At 48.0% G+C, this 21,750-nt stretch overlaps 1 protein-coding gene across 2 annotated transcripts; it reads left to right on the plus strand.

Moving 5' to 3' along the window:
- Positions 1-1,790: 1,790 nt before the first annotated feature.
- Positions 1,791-21,704, plus strand: ATRIP (ATR interacting protein). 2 transcript variants are annotated; one of them, XM_012467647.2, is made up of 13 exons: positions 1,791-2,145; positions 5,731-5,861; positions 7,112-7,282; positions 9,843-9,961; positions 13,289-13,446; positions 14,997-15,092; positions 15,423-15,552; positions 15,746-16,435; positions 19,804-19,940; positions 20,100-20,191; positions 20,647-20,727; positions 20,898-21,150; positions 21,536-21,704. In XM_012467647.2, exons 1-13 carry the CDS (start codon positions 1,899-1,901, stop codon positions 21,601-21,603), a joined length of 2,373 nt encoding a protein of 790 aa, XP_012323070.2. In that variant the 5' UTR covers positions 1,791-1,898; the 3' UTR covers positions 21,604-21,704. The 2 variants fall into 2 exon arrangements, with proteins under 2 accessions (XP_012323070.2, XP_064223115.1); XM_064367045.1 differs by having other exon boundaries at positions 2,066-2,145; positions 20,103-20,191.
- The last annotated feature ends 46 nt before the right edge of the window (positions 21,705-21,750 follow it).

Here is a 21,750-nt window from a genome sequence, read left to right on the forward strand (position 1 = left end):
CCCGTCTCTACTAAAAAATGCAAAAAATTAGCTGGGCATGGTGGTGCGTGCCTGTAATCCCAGCTACTCAGGAGGCTGAGGCAGGAGAATTGCCTGAACCCAGGAGGCGGAGGCTGCAGTGAGCTGAGACCGCGCCATTGCACTCCAGCCTGGGTAACGAGGGAAACTCCGTCTCAAAAAAAAAAAAAAAAAAAATGCAGAGGCACAAGGATTTGGACTTCTCTTCCAGGCCCTTGATACAACTATACTAATAATGCTAAGCTTTCTCTGAGAATGTATTTTTCAAAGAGAGCTCTGGAACCATTATGAGACTTTGCTAAATCAAAACTAGAAAAGGTTTTGGTATATTGGAAACTTTCATGATTACTGTACTAAATATTAACGCGGGGGGCGGGGGCAGGGGGAAGCCTGCGTTGGTCCTCTCCAGAAAGTTGCATAGCCAGTAGCACCCTTCTTTAGGCGTCAGGCATTCCCTATGGGGCCTTGCCAGCTGGCACCCAGCCCTATGCTGCTAAAACAAACGTGAGCACCAGTGATTCACACTGTTGCTGAGAGCAAGTTACTTAGTGGAACCTATCCCTCTTTAACAAGTGAACAATCCTGTCTCTTTCCAAGACCACAGTCCTGCAGCAACTAAGCATGCAACATTTGGGCAGCTGAGGGAGACTACTAGTTACTCCAAAAAACTTTAAACTCCCTAGACGTTGTAGACCCTGATAGCAATCTCCCTTTCATTTAATTTTCCTTTTATTTAATGCCTTCACAAACACTCTTAGGACACTCACAAGTAAAGTTTGGCACTGAGCAGGTAAGGTTGAAAGAGTCTTGCTCCTGTTACTTTACACCGCCAATTCTCTATTGCAGCTAACTGTTTTGCACACCACTGCTGCCCAGTAAAATTTGTCAGTCACGCAAACCCAGCTCAAATTGCTGCTCCTTTGTGAAATTTTACCTCTGTCTTCGCTACAGGTATCTCTTACCTGGCCTTTGTGTGGTCTCCCTTTCAATGTAGAATTATCTCATGTGCCAGCCCTCTATCCTGCTAACTTCACTCAACCTATACGACAGCCCAGGTGCCATTTACAGGGGGACTACTTTGACCTCCTGAGCCTCATTCCATACAACCAGAGCTTAGGAAAAAAACATTCCACCACTCAGAGGAATGAATGTTAACAGCCTGAGAAGCTCCCACCCCCTCCCACACAGGAACATCTCCAGACATCACTCCTCCTTGGACTTCCCTCCCTGGACTTTCCTCCTCCCTGGGCCTACCTCAAATGTACGCATATGAAACATTCACTATTCCCAAAGGTGTCTGCACACGACAGCTCTATTCATACTCCTCACCCAACATATTCCACTCTCCTCCTCAAGAAAGCCTCGGGGTTTGTGGGAGGTGGGTCTGGCGGGAGAACGAAAGCGAGGTCTCGGAGACCACATCCCTGAATGCTGCCTGGCTCGACTGAAACGCAACACGCGTGAATGCTAGGGCAAGCTGCTCCTGCACGGCCCTCCTCCACGAAGTGCCAGGGAGGGAGCACAAAGCCACCTGCGCGACGGAACTGGTGCGCCTCGGACCCGCCCGGCTCTCCGATAACGCGTCGCGCCGCACCTAAGTCTTCGTTGCAAACCTGCAGAATCTCGGCCCCTGACCTCGGAGCAGCGGGCGGGGCGGGGCGCCGCCGAGCCGCACCGGGTGTCGGCGGGGCGTGGCGGCGCACTCGGACGTTCGTCATTCTTCCGCGCCCCACCACCTGCCAGCTGATTGGCCTCTGAGCCGGGGGCTGGGCACTCGCGGCTGAGGCTCCCGTGGCGCGCGGGCGGTTGGTCCAGCTTTCGGGGCTCTCGGCAGGCAAGTCAGGCTCGGCTCCGTCTGATACTTGAAGCTAGCGGTAGGCATGGCGGGGACCTCTGCGCCGGGCAGCAGGAGGCGGAGCGAGCCCCTGGCGCCTCGCCCCGGACCGCCGCCCGGCACCGAGCATCCCCCGAGCAAGCGGGCCCGGGGCTTCTCCGCGGCCGCTGTCCCGGACCCTGACGACCCGTTCGGCGCGCATGGGGACTTCACTGCCGACGACCTGGAGGAGCTTGACACCCTCGCGTCACAGGCCCTGAGCCAATATCCAGCTGCGACTCGGGACGTGTCCAGTGAGTGCTCCTCGCGGCCTTTTTCCCGGAGGGAGTTGCAGACCGCTCCAAATCCCCTTGATGGCTGTGGCTTCGGAACCTCGGGGCCAGCACTTCCCTTTCGCCTTTTAAAAATATGGGAACACCCTGATTTAAGCAACGGCTGTCTTCCAAAAGGTCCTTTGATTTTAGGGGGAAATGCGTCATCAAGGTCAAACAGCCGATTTGAAACACAGAAGCTAGGTTAACATTTTATTTTCTAAAGTTTAGGCCACTTCATTCTTGATTCTAAGCAGAGATCCTTGGAACACACCTACCACCACCATCACCATCACCCTCACTACCCAGGCATGGGGACCCATTCTTATGACAAGTTTGAGAGGCTTTAGATCTTATGAAGCCCACTGTCTTCCTTAGGCAGTGTGAGCGTGGGAGGAGCCTGGCACAGGCAAGAGATGAAATAAATTTATTCTTTTTTTTTTTTTTTTTTTTGAGACGGAGTTTCGCTCTTGTTACCCAGTCTGGAGTGCAATGGCGCGATCTCGGCTCACCACAACCTCCGCCTCCTAAGTTCAGGCAATTCTCCTGCCTCAGCCTCCTGAGTAGCTGGGATTACAGGCATGCACCACAATGCCCAGCTAATTTTTTGTATTTTTAGTAGAGACGGGGTTTCACCATGTTGACCAGGATGGTCTCGATCTCTTGACCTCGTGATCCACCCGCCTCGTCCTCCCAAAGTGCTGGGAATAAATTTATTCTTTTATACAAGCAGTAAACTGTGCTAGGTGCCCAAACGTGAGGAACTGCAGCTGACCTAACAATCAACAAAATACAAAAACTCTGCCCTTCCTGGAGCTTACATTCTAGTTGAGGAATGAGTGAAGTCTCGGGGACTCCCAGAAAGAGAAAGGTTTTGAGTGCACCTTGCATCTGTACTTGGGTGTCTCAAGGCATCTTAACACAGTCATTTCCTGAAAACTCAGTCCTCCTTCAACATTTCTAGCATGGTGCCGGCAAAGCAGACATTCAGACCATGATGACCAGATATTCCACAAGGAAGTAACTAGAACCACTCTCCATCCAGTGGCACAAGGCGACTCATCCCCTTTCCTTGACTCTACATCTAATTTCTTTGCAAAGCCTGTCAAGCTTACCTTCTTAATCCATCTCTGGAATCTATCCTGTTCACATCACTTCTACCAACTGCCTGACGTATGCTACCATGAGTCCTCCCTTGAACAAATAGTCTGCTAAATTGGTTTCCCATTTCCAATCTTGACTCCCTACAAGTGAGGCTTCACATCACATTCTGAGTGATCTTTTCAAAACTCAAATCTGGCTGTGTCTTACACAGATATACCTGAACACCCCTAATTTTATTTATTTAGTTAGTTTTTTTTTAGATGGAGTCTCACTCTGTCACCCAGGCTAAAGTGCAGTGGTGCCATCTCAGCTCACTGCGACCTCCACCTCCCGGATACAAGCAATTCTCCTGCCTCAGCCTCCCGAGTAGTCTCAGCCTTCTGAGTAGCTGGGATTGCATGCGCCCACCACCACACCTGGCTAATTTTTATATTTTTAGTAGAGATGGGGTTTCACCATGTTGGTGAGGCTGGTCTTGAACTCTGGACCTCAGGTGATCTGCCCACCTTGGCCTCCCAAAGTGCTGGGATTACAGGCATGAGCCACCGTGCCTGGCCATGAACACCCCTATTGAAAGCCCTTTAATGATTTCCTGCTGTTTCTAGTATAAAGACCAAAATCCTTAACATGGCCTGCAAGGTCCAGCCTGGTTTGGCCCTTTCTCACTCTCTGGGTTCTGGCTACACTAACATTTCTTCATTCTTTTTTTTTTTTTTTTTTTTTTTTTTTTTGAGACGGAGTTTCGCTCTCGTTACCCAGGCTGGAGTGCAATGGCGCAATCTCGGCTCACTGCAACCTCCGCCTCCTGGGTTCAGGCAATTCTCCTGCCTCAGCTTCCTGAGTAGCTGGGATTACAGGCACGCGCCACCATGCCCAGCTAATTTTTTTTGTATTAGTAGAGACGGGGTTTCACAATGTTGACCAGGATGGTCTCGATCTCTTGACCTCGTGATCCACCCGCCTCGGCCTCCCAAAGTGCTGGGATTACAGGCTTGAGCCACCGCGCCCGGCCTCTTCATTCTTTTAATTCTTTCTGCTTCCTTACTTTATACATTGCTTTCTTTGTGCATTGAGTATACTTTCCATTCATTCATCTCCAGTCATCTGGTTAATTCCTACTTGTCCTTCATCTCCCAGCTCCTTCCAGTCTTCTTTAGGGAAATGTTCCAATCATCCCACTTAGGTCAGATTGCTGTCCTATTACAGGCTTTCCTGTATTTGTTCTCTTCTACAGTTCTTATCACAGTTGTAATTTGACATTGATTTGTGTGATTATTTGTCGAATGTCTTTTAAGCTCTGTAAGTGTAAGGACAGTGTCAATTTTGCTCACCATTGTACCTTTAGAGCCTAACATCATGCCTGGCATATTTTTTATGGTCAGTAATTACTGTTGATAATAACTAGATCACTGAGTTCTGGCCAGTTAAATCTCCACAGCACCTTTCAGGCTTTAGGTGAGACTCTTGGAATTGGGTGAGGGATAGGGAAATAATGATAGGATCTGTTATTTTAGAAGATAATTTATGAGTTTTGGCTGGGCATGGTGGCTCAAGCCTATAATCCCAGCACTTTGGGAGGCCAAGGCAGGCTGATCACTTTAGGCCAGAAATTTGAGACCAGACTGGCCAATATGGTGAAATCCCACCTCTACTAAAAATATTAAAATTAGCCAGCCACGGTGGCACACGCCTGTAATCCCAGCTACTCAGGAAGCTAAGGCACGAGAATCGCTTGAAGCTGGAAGGCAGAGGTATCAGTGAGCCAAGATCGCGCCACTGCACTCCATCCAGCCTGGGCAACAGAGCGCGAGACTCCGCCTGAGGGAAAAAAAAAAAAAAAGAAACCAGCCTGGCCAACATGGTAAAATCCTATCTCTACTAAAAATACAAAAATTAGCCAGTAATGGTGGTGGGCACCTATAGTCCCAGCTACTCAGGATGCTAAGGCGGGAGAATCACTTGAACCCGGGAGGTAGAGGTTGCAGTAAGCCAAGATTATGCCACTGCACTCCAGCCTAGGAGACAGCAATCATTTATGAGTTTGAACCATGTTCTTGGACTGGAAAATACCTATATTACTTACTAGATCTTTCTCTGCTTTGCTCTCAAGAGTAATTTTTCCAGTACTTTGGGAGGCAAAGGCAGGAGAATTGCTTAAGCCCAGGAGTTCAAGACCAACCTGGGCAATATAAAGAAACCCTATCTCTGCAAAACATTTAAAAATTAGCTAGTCATGGTGGCACACATCTGTAGTCCCAGCTACACAGGAGGTTAAGGCAGGAGGATCACTTGAACCCAGGGTCAAGGTGGCAGTGAGCAGTGATCGCACCACTGCACTCCAGCCTGGGTGACAGAGCAAGGCCCTATCTCAAAAAAAAAAAAAAAAGTGTGTATTTTCAGCATTTTCTGGCAAAAGTGGGGAAATGTTGGGTCCTGAAATGTATATGGAACTGTTTTTTACAGGTGATCACAAGGTCCGCAGATTAGATGGCATGTCAAAAAATCCTGCAGGAAAAAACAGAGAAAGTGTTCCAATTAAAGATAATTTCGAATTAGAGGTACTTCAGGCACAATACAAAGAACTTAAAGAAAAGGTAAGTGACACTTAACTTGTGGTTTTTGTAGCTAATTCATTCACTTATTCATGTGTTTTAAAGCATTGTACAGTAAAATATACAAAAGTTGTAAAACAAGTGTCTACATTCATCACTATGACATGGGAAAAGACTAGGGAAAGACAGCCAGAAAGTTTAGGCTGAAAGGCAAGAAGAAAAACACTGTATACCAGATCCAAAAAGAGATACAAACTGTTAGGCCACTGAGACGATTTTATAGCATATATCTTCATGTGAAGAACACGACATCATAATGGTTGCTATTTTCATTAGCAGCTTTGCAAGAAAGCAGACACCCTTCATAGCACCATCTGTAGGTCCCTAAGAAAACCAGGAACATAATGTGAAATTTTAGTTCTGCAAAGTATGTGACCCAGATTTGTTGTTTTTTTTTTAGACAAAGTCTCTCTCTCTGTCATCCAGGTTGGAATGCAGTGGCATGACCTCTGCACACTGCAACCTCTGCCTCCTGGTTTTAAGTGATTCTCATGCCTCAGCCTCCAGATTAGCTGGGACTACAGGTGTATACTACCACACCCAGCTAATTCTCATATTTTTAGTAGAGACGGAGTTTCACTATGTTGGCCAGGCTGGTCTCAAAACTCCTAGCCTCAGCCTCCCAAAGTGTTGGAATTACAGGCATGAGCTACCATGCCCAGCTGACCCAGATTGTTAATGCCTCTTAGAACCTAAAGGATCTAGCCAGGCAAGGTGGCTTATGCCTGTAATCCCAGCACTTTGGGAGGCTAAGGTGGGAGAATCACTTGAACCCATCAGTTCAAGACCAGCCTGGACAATACAATGAGACCCTATCTCTACAGATAAAAGTAAATATTTGCCAGGCTACTGACACAAGCTTTGTAGTCCTAGCTACTCAAGAGGTTGAGGTGAGAGGATCACTTGAGCCCAGAAGTTCGAGGTTACATTGAGCTATGATTGTGCCACAGCACTCCAGCCTAGGCAACTCCATCCCCATCCTGGCAAAAACAATCTGCATGTGTGAGTGACAAGTGTATCCTTAAGCTATCTTGATGAATATCAGCTGTCCCATGAACAGGCCTAGCAGACCATGGTGACATCTGGTTGCTTTGGATATATTTTGAGTACTCATTGGTCTGTAGGACGTATTTTTCCTGTGCTTTCTTCATCTCTCCAGCTACATGTTAAAACAAAGTACATAAGTAATTTTCTCTTACAAACTTTTCACGAGATTAATTTGGGATTTACAGATGAAAGCAATGGAAGAAGAAGTTCTCATTAAGAATGGAGAAATTAAAATTTTACGAGACTCACTACATCAGACAGAATCCGTTCTAGAGGAACAGAGAAGATCCCATTTTCTTCTTGAGCAAGAGAAAACCCAAGCACTCAGTGACAAAGAAAAGGAATTCTCCAAAAAGGTGACCCAGAGCATTTGTTTTGCACCAGCTTTGCCTGCTCACTGAGTTCCTTTGACCAGGGTTGCCTGTAAATCTTCCAGGGAGATTTCAACACTTGCTTGTCTTAAATACTTTCTGCTATCACCTAATTGCCATGCACTCTTCTTCCAGGGTCTGGATATGGTTTGGAAAGGGATTTAGGTGAAACTCTACTATGCTGTGGTAGTTGGTCTTGGCAGGAATCAATAACTAGCTTAGAATTTCTAGAAATAGGCTTACATTAGGGCTCTTTTGGTAGATCAGAAACTCAACTGACCTAGCTTAGACTAAAAGGAAATGTATTGGCTTCCATATCCAACTCTGGGAAAAACGGATGTGCTGGGGCCTTGAATGTCTTAAATCTTGTCAGGACATTTTTATTCTCTATGCTATAAACAGACTCTATCCTTATGGTAGAGGATGTGTTCTCCAGAAGCTCCTGGGCTCATTTTATAACTACAGAGCAGAATTAAGACTTAGGGCCATGTGCAGTGGCTAACTTAACCTTTAATCTAACATTTTCGGGGGCTGAAGTGAGAGGATCACTTGAGCGAGGAGTTCGAGACCAGCCTGGACAGCACAGTGAGATCTCATCTCTACAAAAAAAAATAAAATTTTCCAGGCATGGTGATACGCACCTGTAATCCCAGCTACTCAGAAGGCTGAGGTGGGAGAATTGCTTGAGCCCGGGAGGTTGAGGCTACAGTGAGCCATGATCATGCCATCACACCCCAGCCTGGGCAACAGAGCGAGACCCTGTCTCAAAAAAAGACTTAGGCTCCCTCTTCTCAAGTTTTAAAATTCTGAGAAAGGCTCTGATTGGTCTAACTTGAGTCAAGTGTCTGTCTCTGACCAATTGCTATTACCAAAAGCAACCAAAAGCAAAAAGATGACAGCTTCCATTCTAATCAAATAGTCAGAGGTAGGGAAATGATTGGGGTTTTTTTTTGTTTTTTTGTTTTGTTTTGTTTTTTGAGACAGGGTCCAGGGTTTCACTCTATTGCTCAGGCTGGAGTGCAGTGGTGCAGTTATAGCTCACTGCAGCCTTGACCTCCCAGGCTCAAGCAATCCTCCCACCTCAGCCTGCCGGGGAGCTGGAACTACAGGCACACACCACTAGGCACAGCTAATTTTTAAATTTTGGTACAGACAAGGTTTTGCTATGTTCCCCAGGCTGTCTCAAACCCCTGGGCTCAAGCAGTCCTTCCACCTTGGCCTCCCAAACTGCTGGGATTACAGGCATGAGCCACCATTGCTCAGTCTGTTTCTCATGGAGAGGAAAATGCTATTCTGGAAAGAAAAACAGTAGGTATCCAGTACATACTACAACTTTCCCTCAGCACGTCTCCATGCTTCAATCTCAAGGACCGTGGGATATTATTCTCTCATTGTTTCATTCAGGAAACTTAGAAAACCTTAAATAAGCACTTACCTGTGCCTAACACTAACAGCAATAGTTAATTTCCTATATAAGTGATGAAGAGCAAGGAATTTGCGGTCAGACAAACCAGAGTTTGGATCCAGGCTTCATCACACATAAGTGGTGACCTCAAGGTAATAATTTAAGCTACATGGCTCATTTCCCTCATCTGTTCCAAAACATAACCAGAAGGGTTGCTGGGAGACTCACACGTTCTTGCACTTACTGTGTCTAGTGCTGGGCCTGGCGCAGAGTGTGCTTGGGGAATGATGGCAGTTACTATCGGCTACAGTACCTGCAGGCCAGAGCAGCAGGTCTCTCCATACTGTACAGTGTCTTGATAAATATTCCAACTACTCTGCCCAAACTTTGACAAAGACATGGAATTGTGCACCATTGCGTTCATTAATAAAAGGTCAACATGTTACTGCTGAGATAGGGCACCTTACCAAGCTCTATGCTGGGTATTTTACATTCATCATTCTACTTAATCCTCCCAACCATGATGAAGATGGGTATTTTATGTTACAAATAAGCTAAGATTCGGTTGGGCGTGGTGGTTCACGCCTGTAATCCAAGCACTTTGGAGGTCAAGGCGGGCGGATCACCTGGGTCGGGAGTTCAAGACCAGCCTGACCAACATGGTGAAACCCTGTTTTTTAAAAAAAAAAAGTTGAAGAAAAAAAATAAGCTAAGATTCAAAGAGGTTAAGTTAATGGTGGGCTGGTATTTAATTCTTTTTTTTTCTTTTTTAATTTTTTTGTAGAGGCAAAGTCTCACTCTTTTGCCCAGGCTGTTCTCAAACTCCTGGGCTCAAACAATCCTCCTGCCTTAGCCTCCCAAAGTGCTTGGGATTACAGGCCTGAGCCACCACACCCGGCCAGGGCTGCTATTTGAATCCTCACAAGCTACCTTTACAATAGAGTACAGTATCTTTTTAGAGTACTATATTGTCTTTCAGAGAAGAAAGTTAATGTTTGATATTTTAGGACGTTTATATCATAGCAGACTTTCATATGTATTTTTCATTGTTTGTCTTTTACTGGCTTATGATTTTGAAGCCCTGAGATATTTTTGTGTATATGAGGGGGCCACTACAAGCATGTTTCTTTTGCCTTCCAGCTCCAATCATTGCAGTCTGAACTCCAGTTTAAAGATGCAGAGATGAATGAATTAAGGACAAAGCTCCAGAGCGGTGAACGAGGAAACAAACTGGCTGCTCCCTCTGTTTCCCATGTCAGGTAATGATGGTGCTAGAGGGATAGTTCAGTTTTGCATTATTTAGTAAAAAACCTGCAAAACAATGTCAGGCTAGTCCTAAATGAAGGCCATTTAGACCCTGCCACCTGGGCAGAGATCCCCTTTTCTTGAAGGATTCAGAGGTGGTTTAGATGAAGCCTGCGTAGTTTGAGGCATCATAGCATAAAAGGCCCATACTCTAGAAACGCTGCCTCTGTATGGGACTCTATAAACATAATTCCTCAGGACTAGAATGACCGGAAAAATGATCTCCAAATTTTAGGGGTGGACCGGTCTTGACTTTTATGTAATTTGTTTAACTGATTTTGTTGCAAGCATGAGTGTATTTTACTTCCAGCCACTAGGAATATTTTTTCTCATTTGCTGCCTGGGGACCCTTGTCCAACTTTGTGGCCAGATGTGCTCCTTTTTTTTTTTTTTTTTTTGAGACAGAGTCTCGCCCTGTCATCCAGGCCGGAGTGCAGTGGTGCAGTCTTGGCTCACTGCAACCTCTACTTCCCGGATTCAAGCAATTCTCCTGCCTCAGCCTCTTGAGTAGCTGGGACAACAGGTACATATCACCATGCCTGGCTAATTTTTGTATTTTTAGTAGAGAGCAGTTTTACCATGTTGGCCAGGCTGGTCTTGAACTCCTCACCTCAGGTGATCCACCTACCCACCTCCCAAAGTTCTGAGATTAGAGGTGTGAGCCACAGCACCCGGCCTCGTTCTGTTTTTTTTTGTTTTTGTTTTGATGCCGTGACTTAGATTGTTCTGTTTTTATACAGAGACAGGATCTCACTATGTTGCCTAAGCTTGTCTTGAACTCCTGGGCTCAAGCAATCCTCCCACCTCGGCCTCTCAAAGTGTTGAGTTACAGACATGAGCCACCACACCTGGCCTCAACTTATTAATGATCTCTCCTGCCCTATGCCTTCCAGAGATGTCTGGCACTATCAGTATCAGCCTTGAAATTTGGTGTGTGGTGGTGGTGGTGGTGGTGTTATTTTGAGATGGAGTCTCACTGTGTCAGGCTGGAGCGCAGTGGTGTGATCTCAGCTCACTGCTATCTCCACCTCCCAAGTTCAAGTGATTCTCCTGCCTCAGCCTCCCAAGTAGCTAGGATTACAGGTATGCACCACCATACCTGGCTAATTTTTGTATTTTTACAAAAATAGTAGAGACAGGGTTTCGCCATGGCCAGGCTGGTCTTGAACCCCTGGTTTCAAACGATCCACCAGCCTGGGCCTCCCAAACTACTGGGATTATAAGCATGAGCCACTGCTCCCGAACCAGCCTTGAAATTTGAACAGTGTCAGTCAGGGCATCTTCTCTGGTTTTGAACATTCTGCTGCCTTTGCTCATAATGGGCAGAGTGTGAAACTAACTCTTCATGCCTTGCATTGTTCACGTAAGACAAGAGAACTGAGGGGATCCTCTTCACACGTCAGTAACAGAAAGGCCTCAGCAGTATATAATCAGATCAGAGGGTTAACACTGCTTCTCTGACATAAAGACATTGGCACTGAGAAGCTGTTCAGTTTCTAACACACCTAACAGGTTTATAAAATTTTTGATATTTATTTTGATAGCCCTTTTTCTATGTAAACTCTTTGCATTTAAATTCTATTGGAAATCTTATGACTGTTAAAAAAAAATTTGTTCCACAGTGGTGGGGTGCAGTGGCTTACACCTGTAATCCCAACACTTTAGGAGGCTGAGGTAGGCAGATCACTTGAGGTCAGGAGTTCGAGACCAGCCTGGCCAACAGTGAAACCCTGTCTCTACTGAAATTATAAAACTTAGTTGGCCATGTTGGTGCATGCCTGTAATCCCAGCTACTCAGGAGGCTGGGATTACAGGTGGGTGGATCACTTGAGCCCAGGAGGTCAAGGCTGCTGTGAGCTATAATTATGCTACTGTACTATAGCCTGGGCAGTGGAGCAACACTCTGTCTCAAAAAAAAGAAAAAGATGTTTTGGTGGAATTGGAAATAGTAAAGAATAGTAAAGGAATTATGACTAATACTCTATTTTTGGATGATTAGAAGAATATAAGTGAAAGACTTTTTCAATAATTTGGATCAAAATGCCTGGAATTGGCCAGTCACACTGGCTCATGCCTGTAATCCCAGCACTTTGGGAGGCCAAGGTGGGTGGATCAGTTGGGCTCAGGAGTCCCAGACCACCCGGGGTAACTTAGCGAAACCCTATCTCTATAGAGAAATTAAAATTTAAAAATATTTTTAAGAGCTGGGCGCGGTGGCTCACGCCTCTAATTCCAGCACTTTGGGAGGCTGAGGCAGTTGGATCATTTGAGGTCAGGAGTTTGACACCAGCTTGGCCAACATGGTGAAACCCTGCCTCTACTAAAAATACAAAAATTAAGCCAGGCACGGTGGCTCACGCCTGTAATCCCAGCACTTTGGGAGGCTGAGGTGGGCCGATCACCTGAGGTCGGGAGTTCAAGACCAGCCTGACCAACATGGAGAAACCCCATCTCTACTAAAAGTACAAAATTAGCTGGGGTGGTGGCACATGCCTATAATCCCAGCTACTCAGGAGGCTGAGGCAGGAGAATCGCTTGAACCTTGGAGGTAGAGGTTGCGGTGAGCCGAGATCACACCATTGCACTCCAGCCTGGACAACAAGAATGAAACTCCATCTCAAAAAAAAAAAGGAAAAATTAGCCAGGCTTGGTGGCAGGCGCTTGTAATCCCAGCTACTTGGAAGGCTAAGGCTGGAGAATCACTTGAACCCAGGAGGCAGAGGTTGCAGTGAGCCAAGATCGCACCACTGCACTCCACCTTGGCCGACAGAGCAAGACTCCATTTCAAGAAAAAAAAAAAAAAATGCCAGGCACTGTGGCTCACGCCTGTAATCCCAGCGCTTTGGGAGGCTGAGGCAGCAGATTGCCTGAGCTCGGGAGTTCAAAACCAGTCTGAGCAACATGGCGAAACCCTGTCTCTACTAAAAATACAAAAAAATTATCTGGGCATGGTGGCAGGCACCTGTAATCCCAGCTACTTGGGAGGCTGCGGCAGGGGAATTGCTTGAACTCAGGAGGCAGAGGTTGCAGTGCGCCGAGATTGTGCCACTGCACTCCAGCCTGGATGACAGAGCGAGACTCTATCCCAAAAAAAGGAAAAAAAAATGCCTAGTATTTTGCACTGCTCCCCTGACAAAGAATGGTAGACATATAATAGATAAAACCTTTGGTTAAAACACCTAGACATGAAAAGTTTAAAGTTCGTTAGAAATTTTGTAACCAGGTATTTTGAATGGTTTTAGCAGAATCATTACTTTGCTTTCATAGTTAACTTTTTCCAGTCCTAGGAAAAACCCTTCTGTGGTTATAAAGCCAGAAGCATGTTCTCCACAATTTGGAAAAACATCTTTTCCTACAAAGGAGTCTTTTAGTGCTAACATGTCCCTTCCCCACCCCTGCCAGACAGAGCCAGGATCCAGGCCTCTGGTGGGCAGAGAGGGTAAGTCCATTAGTCATCTATTGCTGTATAACAAAATACCCAAATTTGTGGCTTAAAACAATTATTATTTATTTTCTCCCAATTTCTGTGATCAGCAGTTCTGACAGGGCACAGTGGGGCCAATCTCTGCAGGGACTGGAATCACTGAAAGCTTGTCTTAAGCTGGAGGACCTGTTTCAAGGTGGCTCACTCACATGGCTGGCAGTGTAATTCCTTGCCACATGGGCCTCTGCACATGGATACAGAGTGTCCTTATAACCTGGTAGTGGCTTCCTCTAAAGATAGCAAATCCAGAGACAGAACCAGGGAGAAGTTATCCTTTTATGGCCTAGCTTCAGAAGTCAAACAGCATCACCTCTGCCTCATTCTTTTTTTTGAGACAGTTTCACTCTAGTTGCCCAGGCTGGAGTGCAATGGCATGATCCCGGCTCACTGCAACCTCCACCTCCCGGGTTCAAGTGATTCTCCTGCCTCAGCCTCCCTGTAGCTGGGATTACAGGCGCCCACCACCACGCCCAGCTAATTTTTGTATTTTTAGTAGAGACAGAGTTTCACTATGTTGGCCAGGCTGGTCTTGAACTCCTGACCTCAGGTGATCCGCCCACCTCAGCTTCCCAAAGTGCTGGGATTACAAGTGTGAGCCACCGCGCCCAACCCACCTCTGTGACATTCTGTTTGTTAGAAGCAAGTCACTGTGTCTGGGCTTCGTTCAGGGAGGAGGAAACCAAGCTAAGGGAGGTGTGTCAAAGCATTTGTGGGCATATTTTTAAAACATCATAGCATCAATTGGTCATGCCAAAAACATAGCTAGTATGAAGGGACATGTTTTCCTTTTGTCGTCCAGGTTTTGGGTTTTTATAACTCAGTTCAGATTGAGGGGATGCTGCTGTTTTCTACAGAGAGACAATCTAACATCAGTAGGTTTTCAGACTGCTATACCAGTGTATCTTATAAATCAGATACATTGAGCCTCTTCTCACCATCAGCCTTTCAAATCCTTGACCATCATACACTTCTGAGAAACTGCAGCCCACTCACATTTTTGGCATCTAACAACTAAAGGGGCAGTAGTGTTGCAAGCAGGCAATTGGGCCTAAGAGCCTGGATGTCAGTCCCAGTAATGCTACTTACTGACTTATATGATTTGGCCAAGTCCTTTAATCTCTGTGCCTCAGTTTCCCCATGTAAAACAGAGCTAATAACTCCTTGTAGAGTCACTGAGGAACAAATGTGCTGATGTGTGTAAAGCTCTTAGAACAGTGTCTAGCACATACCGAGCACCATGTCAATGTTAGTGGTTACTGTTTTATCTAATTGCCTCATTTTTAGTGAGGCAAACAGCTTGATTTTCTTTTCCTTTCCTTGTATGAGTTCCTGTTTTACATGAGGAAGGTAAAAGATGCAAGGGCTCTTGAGCTACTTTGGCTCTTGCTTTGATCCAAGGTCAAAGAAGTAGAACAACTTGTGTTTTAAACTCGTTACATGTAAAAGTTTCTAATATGCCTGTGCTTTAGTGCTCAAGTTTTGATTTACATTTTATCTCATTTCAGATAGTAAGACCCACAGTCTGAGAGGTGACTCCATAAAGCAAGAAAAGGCCCAGAAAACCTTTGTTGACAGCTGGAGGCAGAGATCAGACACTCAAGGTACCAGAATCCCTGCTTCTCCTGCAGGGGGCTGCATGGCTCTGAGTGATATGCAGAAGAATTGCCCAGGCCTCTGAGAACCGGCACCCCAGGCAGTCCTTCAGAGAGTCCAGGGAAATCAAAGTTATGTGCTTAAGCAGAAGACTTTATAAAGTGGAAAGGGCCAAGGGCAGGTAGGTCCCAGAGCCTTCCACACCAACAGGCATCTTCCTGGGCTTAGTGGCAGCTTAGAGAACAGTTGGCATCCAAAGAATCCTTACTGTTTCCTTCTGAGGCCACAGAAAAGATCTTCCATGTCAGAACCTTCTAGAGCCGCCTTGTCTTCTGCAGGTTCCATTTTGATAAACCTGCTCCTGAAGCAGCCTTTGGTCCCAGGGTTATCCCTAAGCCTTTGCCACCTCCTGAGTAGTTGTTCTGAGTCTCCTGCTGGCACCTCCCTGCAGCTACCAGGGTTTGGCAGGTAAGCATAAGACTCCTGGAAAGCTTGTTTGGGAAGGAGCTTCCTGGAAGCAAGTTCCTTTCTGGCCCTGGCCAGCCTGGGAAGTCTGTGGGATGGGCTGGGAGCTGGGAGAATGTGGCAGGCAGGCTATTGGGGGCCCTCAACCTTACCTCCATCCCACACTTACTTATTTTTCTTTTGTGTCTGTTGCCAGTACCTTGGCTGGAATGTTAGGCCTCAGGACCACAGGTTCTCATGATGGGTCATTTTCCCTCTCAGCCCTGAGAGAAGCACAGAACCTGGCATTCACTGGACTGAGTCTGGTTGCCAGGAATGAACACTCACATGATGGAGACGCAGCAGAGGGAGGCAGAAGGGCCTTCCCACTCTGCCAGCTTCCTGGGGCCATGCATTTCCTCCCCCTTGTACAGTTCTTCATCGGCTTACACTGCCAGGCCCTGCAGGACTTGGCAGCTGCTAAGAGAAGTGGAGCACCTGGGGACTCACCGACACATTCCTCCTGTGTGAACTCTGGGGTAGAGACCAACCCTGAGGACTCAATGTGCATCCTGGAAGGCTTCTGTGTGACTGCACTTAGCATTCTTCAGCACCTGGTGTGCCACAGCGGAGCAGTCGTCTGCCTATTACTGTCAGAAGTGGGGGCAGATTCTGCTGCTGGGGAAAGAAACAAGAGCCTGGTTCACAGGCGTAGTGATGGAGATATGACCTCAGCCCCAGTGGGGGTTGCTGATGACCAAGGACAGCACCCGCTGTTAAAGATGCTTCTTCACCTGTTGGCTATCTCTTCTGCAGCAGCAGGTCACCTTCAAGCCAGTGTCCTGAGCCAGTGCCTTAACGTTTTGGTGAAATTAGCCGAAAATACTTCCTCTGATTTCTTGCCCAGGTATAAAGCAGCACAGGAGTCATGATGCTTTGTGGGTCTCACCTGACCTCTTAAGGTGTAACCTGTGGCCCTTGTACTTTGCTCACATCTTGACTTATCTACACTTGTTTTAAGGCTTGGTTCAGGGAGTTCTGAAGTGATGGGAAGTGGGGTCAACTGTTGGGAGAACGAAAGAAGTGGTTTATTTGGTTTAATTCTGCCTCTGAACAACAGGTAAGCAAAAGGCACACATGATTAAAGGAGGCTGCTAACCTCTGTGGAGGAGGGTCCTGCCCCAGGACAAGGGCTGAGACAAGGGGCCTCTGAACCTGAGAAGTGGGTCAGGTGAAGACCACATAACACAAGCACATTGAAGTTTAGTGGGTTCCCTATAGAAGCAGAGGATGTAGGAAGGGTTCCCTAAGGAATCCTAAGAGGATTTAGTGGGTTCCCTAAGGAAGCAGAGGCCCACAGGCTGACCTTGTGGGGAGCGTCTGCCTGATACTGTGCCCATCTTTAGCATGTGTCTGGGGTTGCCTGTTGCTCTTAGGGCTTATGGGAAGTAGTAGTACAGTGAACCTAGGGAATGAACACTGTGATCATAAATTCCTCCCTTGGGATTCCAGAGCCACAAGACTGGGAGAACTGTGAACACAACCAGCCCACCACCTCATCCAGTAATCCAGTCTCCCTCTCAGCATTCCACCAAGAGGCCAGTTTCTATGTAGGAATACTCTACTGGCTGGATATATCTTAAATCATCTCGTCTCTGAACTCAGCACTGCTGTTTCCTAGATCCCAGTTTTCACCCAAATATTTTTTATTGGTCTGGCCTATGCTAAAAGTGGTGCTCAGAGCTGGACACAGCACCAGTGTAATGTGGGCAGTGGGGTCGGGCAGACCCAGCACTCAAGTGCCCATCAGGGGCCCAGCTCATAGTGGCTGGTTTTTTGTTGTTGTTGTTGTTGTTTTGAGACAGAGTTTTGCTTTTGTTACCCAGGCTGTCGTGCAATGGCGCAATCTCAGCTCACCACAACCTCCGTCTTCTGGGTTCAAGCAATTCTCCTGCCTCAGCCTCCCAAGTAGCTGGGACTACAGGCGTGTGCCACCATGCCCAGCTAATTTTTGTATTTTTAGTAGAGACAGGGTTTCACCATGTTGGCCAGGATGGTCTCGATCTCTTGACCTCGTGATCCACCCGTCTCAGCCTCCCAAAGTGCTGGGATTATAGGCGTGAGCCACTGCGTCCGGCCCTGTTGTTTTTTGAGACAAAGTTTCACTCTTGTTGCCCAGGATGGAGTGCAGTGGCGTGATCTCAGCTCACTGCAACCTCCACCTCCCAGGTTCAATTGTACTGCCTCAGCCTCTCAAGAACCTGGGATTACAGGCGCCCACCACCATTCCCGGCTAATTTTATGTATTTTTAGTAGAGATGGGGTTTCACCATGTTGGCCAGGCTGGTCTTGAATGCCTGACCTCAGGTTATCCACCCACCTTGGCCTCCCAAAGTGCTGGGATTATAGGTATGAGCCACCTCGCCCAGCCTTTGTTGTTTAATATTTGTTAAATGAATGAATTCCAGGCTGGGCACAGTGGCTCCTGCTTGTAATCCCAGCATTTTGGGAGGCCAAGTGGGGAGGATCACTTGAGCCCAGGAGTTTGAGACCAGCGTGGGCAAAAAAGCAAGACTCCATCTTTACAGTTTTTTTTTATTAGCCAGGCATGGTGACAGTGAGCTATGACCTGCATAAAATTTTATTTAGATCAGGCGCAGTGGCTCACACCTGTAATCTCAGCACTTTGAGAGGCCAAGGCAGGTGGATCATGAGGTCAGGAGTTCAAGACCAGCCTGGCCAACATGGTAAAACCCCGTGTCTACTAAAAATACAGAAAAAAATCAGCTGGGCATGGTGGCGCGTGCCCGTAATTCCAGCTACTCAGGAAGCTAAGGCAGGAGAATTGCTTGAACCCAGGAGGCGAAGGGTACGGTGAGCCAAGATCGCGCCACTGCATTCCAGCCTGGGCTACAGAGCAAGACTACATATCAAAACAAAATTTTTTTTTTTTTTTTTTTTTTTTTTTCATTTTAAAAGGTTCTTATGGCCGGGCACGGTGGCTCACGCCTGTAATCCCAGCATTTTGGGAGGCCGAGGCGGGTGGATCACGAGGTCAAGAGATCGAGACCATCCTGGTCAACAAAGTGAAACCCCGTCTCTACTAAAAATACAAAAATTAGCTGGGCATGGTGGCGCACGCCTGTAGTCCCAGCTACTCGGGAGGCTGAGGCAGGAGAATTGCTTTCTGAACCCAGGAGGCAGAGGTTGCGGTGAGCCGAGATCGCGCCATTGCACTCCAGCCTGGGTAACAAGAGAGAACTCTGTCTCGAAAAAAAAAAAAAAAAGGTTCTTATGCTATCCAAAAATAACTTGGAAACCACTGTGTAGTATATAAAGGTGGATTTTCCTTGCAGATACCCTCTGCAAGTGGCAGATATTGGGCCTCTTACAGCCCAGTAATGAAACCAGGTAACAACCAGGTTAAATTCCAGTTTTTCACAAAGGTCTGCACACCCTGGCAATTTAAAAGCATTGAACTTTTTGTCTGATATGCAGGATTTGCTCTAAAGTGAGTTCACCCCACACAGTGAGACCTTGCTTCCTAAGGACATACTGAGGGATATCTTGACCTTATGTGCTCAGAAACTGCGATGTCTGAAGGGGTACACACCTGGCCAGACCCCATAGAATTGCCCTTCTCCCCACCCACCAGGCCAGTCCATCATGCTCCTCCAGGCTATGTGAGTTGGGCAAACAGCAGCAGTTGCCTTGCGGCCTGGCTTCTTGGGAATAGCTTTCCCTTTGCCCCTGAGACATGGGGCAGTGTGCCCGGAACCCCTCCCCTCTGCACAGCCCACAGTAGGCACATTCTCCCACTGGCAGCAGATGTGCTTTCTAACAGGTAGAAAAAATGGTCTTCCTTGCTTGTGAGAGTTCCCATAAGATCCAACCATAGCCAAGGCCATGTTTGTCACTCCTGGAGCCTTGGCTGATCCTTCTGTGGGCACAGAACATTTCTCTCACACCTAAGTTAGGACCTACATCCCTGTTTGGGAACATGTGGAAGCCAGGCATCCCACTTCCTGGGCGATGCTACGCCAGATGAGGGCCTGTCCTGCAGTGAGACTGCCCACTTGTTACATGAAACAAGTTTCATAGCAAGTAAGTGGGGGTCAGGCCAGCACTGAAATCCGAGTCTGTCTGCACCAACCCTCCTCTCCCTACTGCCTTGCTCAATTTCCTGCTACCTCTGGTGGAATGTGAGGGGAGGTTATGCTCTAAAGTGAGTTGGGGTTGGGGAGTGTCACATCTCTCTGGGTCCCTCTCTTTTAGGTTCCAATGTGTGTTCCAAGTGCTGCCAAAGTGCCTCAGCCCAGAGACACCCCTGCCTAGTGTGCTGCTAGCTGTAGAGCTCCTTTCCCTTCTGGCGGACCATGAAGAGCTGGTGCCTAAGCTCTGTTCCCATTCGGGTAAAGCAGGGCGGGGTGGGCATCTGGACTGCTCCTGCAGATCGGGGGAGGGGTTGGGGTGGGGACAGGGTCAGGGGCCTTGGAGGGCTTCTGCATTGTGTAGCCCAGGCTCTGCATGAGAAGGGGCACCCTGAGAGACAGGCGGGCTGTCCTTTTCAGAAGGCTGCCTCCTGCTGCTGCTGTACATGTACGTCACATCACGGCCCGACAGAGTGGCCTCGGAGACACAGTGGCTCAAGCTAGAGCAAGAGGTAAAAACTTCAGAACCCCTTCTGGACACTGTCCCCCACCGCATCCCATCCTAAGAACCGACAGAATCTCCTTTCTTTCCTCTGGGGAGAAAGGGAGCTTTAATTCATTTTAGTAACAAGAGTTTATCAAGCAGCTAAAGAGGTAAACTCAGTTTGGGTTCTGTGTACTACGCAGATGCAATCCAGGCGGGACTTGGCAGAGTTGCCTGATGACTGATCCTGTCGTAGCTTTGGGGGCTGGGGGCAGGATGGGGGGCTGGAGGCAGGTGGGTTGCTGGTGAGACATGGGTGCTCGTCCTGATTGTGGCCTGGGAAGGTCCCACACCACTTCTTGGACCCCATTTGTGCAGACAAGCAGTTGCTGAAGCAATTGAACTCTTGGAGAAGCTTGAGAAAGCTTTCATGGGGACTAGTCTCCTTCTGCCCAGGATGGAACTAATCTGTTCTTGTTCTAGGTGGTATGGCTCCTGGCTAAGCTTGGTGTGCAGAGTCCCTCGCCCCCAGTCACTGGCTCCAACTGCCAGTGTAATGTGGAGGTGAGTGGGCAGGGGCCAACAGCTGGCAGCTCTGTGGGTGGTAAGGAGCCCTGTGCAAGGCCTATAGGCCCCACTGCAAACCCCCGCACCCGAGGTGGTAAGGCTGAGCAGACTGTTAGGGTGCAGGCCATGGCGACACCAGACCTCAGTCTGCACCCCCTCTCCCCCAGGTGGTCAGAGCGCTCACAGTGATGTTGCACAGACAGTGGCTGACAGTGCGGAGGGCAGGGGGGCCCCCAAGGACCGACCAGCAAAGGCGGACAGTGCGCTGTCTGCGGGACACAGTGCTGCTGCTGCATGGCCTGTCCCAGAAGGACAAGCTCTTCATGATGCACTGCGTGGAGGTCCTGCATCAGTATGACCAGGTGATGCCGGGGGTCAGCATGCTCATCCGAGGGCTTCCTGACGTGACCGACTGTGAAGGTGAGCCTGCCAGAGGCCCTCCCGCCCAGCCCCCATGGCTTCTCCCTGGGTTTTCCCAATGAGTCAGCTTCCTGGGCCCCGCCCACTGCAGCCTTTTCTGGCACTGGGGCCGTTTTCTTTATCTTCCTGCCCCAGTTCTCCAAGCATATTGGGTGGCCTTTTGCTCCTATCTGTCGAATGTGCCTGGCAGAGCCATGGTTTTTCTGGAAATACCCATGTCTGAATTGCCTTTGTATCACTTTGTTTGCAGTAGCTGAGGGAGCAAGGCCTGGGTGTGGAAGGGACTGGTTAGTTCCTGCGGACGTTGTGGGAGGAGAGGTGGGACCTGCCTGAGGCCCTGGCACCTTCGGGCTCTCACCATGGAACCCTCTTATTTTTGTTTCAGAGGCAGCCCTGGACGACCTCTGTGCCGCGGAGACCGATGTAGATGACCCTGAGATGGAGTGTGGCTGAGGCCACGAGCATCCAGCCACATGGTGGCGCCAGCACCACTCCTTTCCTCACCACATCAACCGATTAAAGCAGTGTCCGGCAGGAACTGCCCAGAGAACTGGCCGGCCTTGTTTCCTGAGTCTGATCTGTTTGGCAGAGAGGGAGGGA

This window comes from Aotus nancymaae, unplaced genomic scaffold (assembly GCF_030222135.1).
Source record: "Aotus nancymaae isolate 86718 unplaced genomic scaffold, 86718_ANA_hifiasm-v0.15.2.pri h1tg000067l, whole genome shotgun sequence".
NCBI lineage: Eukaryota > Metazoa > Chordata > Mammalia > Primates > Aotidae > Aotus > Aotus nancymaae.

Bases quoted from the DNA above. Each gene is read 5' to 3' on its own strand.
- ATRIP (XM_012467647.2), top strand. From the start codon at position 1,899: ATGGCGGGGACCTCTGCGCCGGGCAGCAGGAGGCGGAGCGAGCCCCTG. The intron at 15,093-15,422 runs GTACCAGAATCC...TGTCTTCTGCAG, and splicing joins GCAGAGATCAGACACTCAAG to GTTCCATTTTGATAAACCTG. The intron at 20,192-20,646 runs GTAAAAACTTCA...TTCTTGTTCTAG, and splicing joins GGCTCAAGCTAGAGCAAGAG to GTGGTATGGCTCCTGGCTAA.